The following is a 7500-nucleotide window of genomic DNA, read 5'->3' as shown; positions in this document are numbered from 1 at the left end:
TTAAATCCCGAGGAAAAGAGTATCCTTAGAGCTGAAGTAATCTCTACTGTTACAAGGACTAATAGAACCATCCTCCAATTCTTGGGCTGATCCTTGTTTACTAATGCCAAAACAGGGGGGAAACATAGATTAGTGGTATATTATAGGAAATTGAATGAGATAACGAGAGCAGACGCTTATCCACTTCCTAGGATTGATGATCTGATAGATGATATTAGCTCTTCTAAATTTGTCATACAATAGATTTGATAAAAGAGTATTATTAGATATCAGTGCACCCTGATGTTTAAGGCAAAACATCCTTTTTAACACCAGATGGATTATTTCAGTTTAAGGTTTTCCCCTTTGGGTTATAGAATGCTACTGCTACCTTCCAAAGAATGGTTAATAAGATTATTTCAGGCATGAGAGAAGTTAAATCATATTCAGATGACGTGGTGATATTTAGAGACACATGGGAACAACACCTAAATCTGTTGCAGGAGTTCTTTGGGAGAGCCGACAAGGCTAACCTAACCATCAATTTAAAAAAAAAGGTCATTTCGGATGTACCCAAGTATCCTACTTTCGTTTCAAAGTAGGTAATTTTGTAATATCACCTTTAGCAGCTAAAGTTCAAGCCATCAGATACCTCCCTACACTCTTGAATAGAAAAGAGATAAGACGATTCCTAGGAATGGTAGGTTACTACAAAAAGTGCTGTCCAAATTCCTCTGATATTGCAGAACCATTGGCAGGTTTGTTGAGAAAAGAGTGGAAATTTGTTTGGACAGAACATTATCAGCAAGCTTTTCAAAAATTAAAACAAATTCGTATGAACGACCCTGTCCTGAGATGCCCAGATCTTTTAAAATCCTTCCACTTGTCCACAGACGCAAATGATGTTGCTTTAGGAGCAATGCTAATGCAGGAAACAAATGGAATATTGCATGTTATAGCCAACGTAAATATGCCACAATCGAAAAAGAATGTTTGGCAATTGTGATAACATTGCATCATTTTGAACCATATTTATATCCATCTTTATCCATTCATTTACATACTGACCACAACCCTTTATTTTTCTTAAACAAACTCTTCGTTTCTAAATTTAACCAAAGGCTCACCAGATGGAGTCTCCTTTCACAATCCTACACTCCCAGCATACATTATGTAAAAGGACCAGATAACGTCCTTGTCGATTCCCTATCGAGAATCGACTTAAAAAGGTGAGGTTGTCACGTCCTTAGTGTTAATAGAACCCTGTAGTTATGTTGTGTCACGCCCTTGTGTAAATAAAGTCTTCTGTTTGTATTTTAAGGCACTCCTTGCATGAATATGAATTGTTGTATATTTTATGATTTGTATTTCGTTAATTGTATTTCATAGAATGTTAAACATTGCGCAATGCCCGTCTGTTGGGGCGCGCTTCCATACGTTCTTTCATGACGCCAAGGTCAGGGAAACGTTACACAATTTGGCGCGAAAGCTTCTGCTTTCCCATTGGTTGGAGGTGTTTAAACTACCTACTTTGGATACGTTTTGGCATCCCAGAATCGTAAGCACCCATTCCCGGGCTATAAAAGGCGAAGCAAAGAGCGATATCCACAGTCAAAAAGAAAAAGGGCTACTTTATACGGAAGGCGTTCACGGCCTTTGTCGGGACAAGTGGCCCTCACCGTGCACGTGAGTCGATGTCCAAATCTAACGCACCACTAACGCTCAGGAGTAGTGGGATTGAGACTCTCCTCGTGGATACAAAGGTGACCCCGATTCGAGGCCCAACGGTTACAGATGACTACAGCTCACCCTGGCTCTCCGAAAACATAGGGTAAAGGTGACCGCACAGATTCCTTCTCAAACGCCAAAAGTATCTTTCCAGTTATCAATCCTTATTATAGTTACGTGGAGGGGGGTCTCCGATGGCTACCGGTAACTACCGCGTGTCCTGGTTGTCGGAACAGTGAGGGCAAAGGTACTTGCCAAAGTTGGACGTTTTATATATTTCATTAATTTATATATTTATCTATATATCTATAAATTTATTTTCTACTTTATCCTGTCTTCGTTATTAATATTTTAAACCAAAATATAATTTGAGTGTAATCTTCACTAATTTATCATTTGTGGATCCAAAACGCACAGATGATATCTGTAGAGATAAGATGGAAATTGCGTCTTTACCCTCTCGCTATGAAGATGAATCAATTTATTATGAAAATGTGTTACTGACGTTAACCAGAATAAAATATCTAAACAAACACACACACACACACACACACACACACACACACACACACACACACACACACACACACACACACACACACACCCCACAGGGTAATAGACGTTTGGAACAAGTTAGATGAGAAAGTGGTGTGTGCAAAAACAATACACAAATTTAAAAGTCTAGATAAAACGAGATATGAAGACGGGACACCACGAGCATAGCTCCCCTTCCCGTAAAATACAACTAGGTAAATACACACACACACACACACACACACACACACACACACACACACACACACACACATACATACACATTAGTTTGGCGGCTACCAGCATATAAAAGAAAATTGGGATTAAGCTTTAAGTTGCTAAAGGGGTATCGCTGAGGTAACAGCGGGCTCATAAGGCAAAGTAAAAGGCTAGAGGTCCATACCAAACCAGGATGCAGAATGAATATAAAGATAAAATAATGATAATAAAAAAGAAAAATAAGTAATACTAAAAATTATAGTAATGATAATAGTAACAACAACAATGACAATGTAAAAGATAATGCTATAACAATAACGACAGTGATAAGAATAGTGACAATAATAACCGATGATAATAGTAGTAACAATAATAATAGCAATATTAGTAATAGTGATGATAACAATAATGATAATAACACTGATGCTAATACTAACAGTAAAAATATTAATGATAATAGCAGTTATTATAACGTTAATAAAAATGATAGGGGTGGATAATGATAAATTATAATTATATAAAATTATACTTCATCATTGCATTTTTAATAGAATCGCCTGAGGGCAGCAAGAATGGAAGGAAGGGAAGTCGCCACTGTAACTGCTGCTTTTATTTATAGAAACAAGATAACTTATCAGCAGGACAGAACGTGCTTGCGCTTCGTACGGTGCACATCTCTCTTATCAATCTCACTTGAGATAAAGAAGTCCAGAACTCATAGTATCACACGCGGCACATTTTCAGAGCTATTGCGGAATTGTCCGCAGTCTCTACTCGGGTTCAGAAGCAGCTGAAATGAATTTCCTTACATATCTTCCTCATTAATAAAAAACAATAATTTGTATTAAATTAAATTAAGGAGTCCATTCTTCAGTACTTTTGTTCTTCAGATTCGCCTTTCATTGATACAGGGGTGGCCTCTTTGAATAAAATCGTTTGACGTTAACTAGAACTAAATTCTTTTAGGTAACATATACCTTTTGCTTCACCCACCGTAGCTCTGGGTCCTGCCTTCAGCCGAAGAAAATCGTGATACTGTTAGATTGAGAATATAACCATTTTTTTGTGTGTAGAACACCCATAACATGCATAAAATCATTAGGCGACAACAAGAATACCCTAGTTAGTGTAGGTTCAAGTATATACTTACCTTCCATGTTTTAGTCAATATGAAAACGGCGATTTCGCATATTAAGATGGCACGGTTTAGGTCGAGCAGTCTTGAAATTATTCTTAAGCCCATGTTGTTTATACTTTCTCCCCCATTAACGCAGTCAGGTTTTATTCTAGATTGGTATAGACGACTTACAAATATTCTGGCGGGCGAAGCAAAATGACGAAGTTAAATCACGGCAAACAAAAGACTGGAGGTCTTGTCCCTAAGAAAGCTATGTTTATTGCGTTGCTATAGTAACCGCTGCGTTTATTTTTTTGTATTTCATCTATACACACTCTCACAGGGTCTTCAAGCCTTGTGAGATTCATGTACTTGGCAATGGTGTCCACCATAACTCTGCGTCGCCATTGTAAATATATTTGAGGTGTTAAATCTTGTCTGACGTGGGGATTACTCGAATGCACCTGTTATGTTGAGTTGCTGAATTCATGTAGTTTATCATCCATGGTCACACCCTGAGCTCTCTTCCATGCAGTGAACAGCGAGTTCACACATTTATTCTGGGGTAGACAAAGGTGCTTACCACTCCCCGGCTCCCCCACCACCCCCTTCTCACGAAGATGCGTCAATTCCAGATCAGAAGGTAGTGGACCTCACCTGGCAGAGTGAATGAAACATTTTCATCTCATTTCGTACGAATGCATTTACTTTCCTTTCTGAAACAAACATAAATTGCCCCCATAACAATTTCCCCAATCCTTCTCAATGACATGTACACTGCAATGCGTATGTTTGTATCAGTGGGGAGTTATCTTTGTCGACACTCGGAGAGACCGCTTACGCACTCTCAACCTTCTAATCCTCCTCTTAAGTGCCTACTATTCTTGGAAAAATAACACGCAGTGTAAGGCACGACGTCTATAAAGGGGATACTACGTTTATACATTTATCATATACCAGATTTAAATGAGGATTCAAAATCTGCGTGGGGTCCTTACGCACTGTTTACAACATGCAGTAGGATATTGCATGAGAAATGCGCAAATCATGCTGCCCATCTTCCCCTGGCCGGTATTTCGAGTATTTTTTTATTCGTATCAAATCACAAGTACGATGAGAGGTAATATTATGAAGTAGATGCGTGTGCCTATAAGATGTAGTGCATGACACGCTGATTTGCATGCATTGCATGTGACTACGCGCAAGAGACAGGTATAAATTTTGTAAACAAGGTCTAAATATACTTTACTAGACCGATATTTAAGTCTTCACAAAAACTTTTTTTACCCCTGCTTTGCATTCTGGGCCAAGTTTATGCTGATATTATATTCCGTATATTTTTTGGGGTAAGGTTCAATACACATAAGTTATTCATTTAAATAAATCAAGTATCATATTCACATTGAAATGGTGTGAACAATAGACGCTTCAACACATGTACAGGTCGGCCTTCATCGCTATGTGCGCCTCGGCCTCTATGCGCAAAGTACAGTACGTGCCTTGAGTCACTATACTGGAAATTTTGCGAAATTAATCCGAGAAAACGAAATATCAGATTTGTATTTTGTAATTATTAGATTATTGTATATATTTTTCTTTTGATGTCTGATATAATTATATATTCAAACTAAACATTTTGGAATTTGAAAAACTATGGAAATATACATACTTTGTGTTCAGAAACTTTATTTGAGTTGCCATCTATCGGCGAAAGTACTAAAAGGTAGATTAGTTGCACATGAAAGAATATTTTACGTCAGCATGATATATTCTAAAGTCAACGTATTATCTGATGTCAAAACATATTTTAATGTAGTTATGTGCAAAGAGGCAATGCCGTGGTAGTTGGCAGAGAAATGACAGTATAAGTTTTTTGTGTGGAAACGTCCCTACTTTCCAATGGTGCATCGGAAAACATTATTGGAACCTCGACCAACAAAGACGCAAAGGGGTTCACTGACCGTCTAGAAAACATGTCATGAGTGGCTATAGTGCGCGTTTTAACAATCTTGCTGCGCCTACGCTTCTAATACCGGGCGCATGTAGAATTAAGGTAAGTGACACTCATTGATAATTACCTGAGATAGTTTTTAAAGTGTTATATTGTTTTACAGAGGCTGTAAGTAGAGTTTTAAAGCTGTTTACAGTCAGGTGTTTATTTGTTGTGTGCGTCACAGTGGACGAGTGAAACGCAGTGGATGAGAAGAAACTTGTTTGGGTTGAATATGTACCAAGGTGGCAGTTTATACTCAGCCTCACCTAAAACTAGACGATATTTTTGCTCCAGATGTGATGTAAAAGTGCATTATGCAGGCGGTCAACCTGAAAGCGTTGGTGTTGGATTACCGAGAAATTATTGATTTAACATTGGTGGGCCTACACTCGGGAATGGTCACTGCAACTGTGCAATGTTCCTTTCGTTAATGCAGCTGCTAAAACTTTCTGCTTAGTCCCACTTGCCTCGTATTTCATTTACTGTAAGCTGTCACTTGCATGAGGGATTGGTTTTGATAATTTTGTTAATTAATTATTACACCAATTACGTGAAAGCTGCCTACCGTGGCCGGCCGTATTGATTGCGGGGGGTTGCATACAGGCAATTAATCGTGCATTTTAGTTGCAAAACATGCAAATCAAATGTCGAAGAAGTCATATAAGATTTTAAAGGACAAATTATGTGTCTGAAGATAAATTTGCACATTTGACATTGAAATGGTGTTGTGGCTAATAGTAGTAGGTTTTAAAATAAAGGTATGAAGTTTGCTGCGGTGGATAGGACTATTGCTGAGGGGGGTGGGAGAGGGAGGGAAGGAGGTGGGGTGCCGAGAGGCGGCCGAGAATGTGTAAAAGAGAGAGAGACCAAGGGGGATGCCATATTGATTTTCTCTTCCTCTCTCTCTCTCTCTCTTCGCTCGTGAACAAAGGCATGACTCAGGTGAATCTGGCTGTTACTTCAATATTTGTTAGGCCTAATTGTGGGACTGGTGATATTAGTCGTGTAGGTGGTTGTGGAGGATGCCAGATTGAAAATGCGTTCAGAGGGTCTCGGATGTGGAAAAGGGAAGGGCGGGGAACGGCCGTGCATGGAAATGAACGTTCAGCAGGGTGGGGTGGGGGGTAGAAAGGTGTGAGATAGGCAGGGAGAGGCACAGGAACCCGCGGAGGTGACTGTCTTCTGCTTGAGCGCAAGCATTGCACAGTTAAAGGGAAAGCAGAAATGCGTCTGTGTGTATATGTGTGCGTGGAGCGGGTGGGACAGAAAGGGGGGGGGGAGAGGTAGGGAGCGGCGGTGAGGGGGAGGGGGACCTAGGGTGCAATGAGAATGCACTAGGACCGGACCACGGCGCACCAGGGTTGAAAGGGTGAGATTGCAACAGCGGTCTGGGTGGCTGTCGAGGAGGTAGGAGGTCATGGGGAACTTGAGGGTTATGTAGGGGAAGCAAGGACTCGACAGAGCTTGCGGTGCAGTGACGTAGGCGGTTTGCAAGGTGGCACGCGCCAGTGTGCAGAGAGAGGAGAGAGGGTGAGAGAGAGAGAGAAAGAGAGAGGGTGCAGCGCGCCTGCACCTTGCTGCACTTCTACTACTCTCGCTGCACCGCCGCCTCCTCCTCCTCCTCCGTCGTCGTCGTCGTCGTCGTCGTCGACGACGTCGTCTCCACAGTTTGCATTGCTGTAGCACCGTGGAAGGTTCCCCTTAGGGGACGGTGCTTGTGTGATGGTGGGAATTGGCGTGGACTTGGTCCCTATAGTTGGAAGGTGAGTAACTAGCTTGTATGACTAAGACTAGTCCTAACTAGTTTAGTGCGTGCGCAACTAGGGTACAGTTAGCTGGGGAGGGAAGGAGGGGGAGAGCGTGAGAGGTGGCTGAGCTAGCTAGCAGGGTGCTGCCTGCACGGTTGCAGAAGCGGGGGGAGGTTGGGGGT

The 7500-nt window shown here is 41.0% G+C and overlaps 2 protein-coding genes across 6 annotated transcripts in view; one reads left to right on the top strand and one right to left on the bottom strand.

Moving 5' to 3' along the window:
- The window catches only part of LOC143024156 (uncharacterized), a 151823-nt gene that overhangs the window by 81925 nt on the left and 62398 nt on the right, over positions 1-7500 (bottom strand). The window lies entirely within an intron of this gene.
- Positions 5515-7500, top strand: part of LOC143024084 (uncharacterized) — a 444302-nt gene continuing 442316 nt past the window's right edge. Inside the window, exon 1 of one of the 3 annotated variants that reach the window (XM_076182886.1) lies at positions 5515-5630. Coding sequence is in view for 1 of the 3 variants with exons in the window: in XM_076182864.1 (XP_076038979.1) it covers positions 7293-7333 (41 nt within the window). In the remaining 2 variants the exon portion in view is untranslated. Of the gene's footprint in view, positions 5631-6992; positions 7334-7500 lie in introns of those variants that run through there. The other 2 variants (XM_076182890.1, XM_076182864.1) reach the window with 2 other exon arrangements.

Source organism: Oratosquilla oratoria, chromosome 3 (assembly GCF_046742065.1).
Source record: "Oratosquilla oratoria isolate Oo_2021 chromosome 3, ASM4674206v1, whole genome shotgun sequence".
Lineage (NCBI taxonomy): Eukaryota > Metazoa > Arthropoda > Malacostraca > Stomatopoda > Squillidae > Oratosquilla > Oratosquilla oratoria.
The sequence above is the reverse complement of the archived record's forward strand: the minus strand, read 5'-3'. Positions and strand labels throughout refer to the sequence as shown.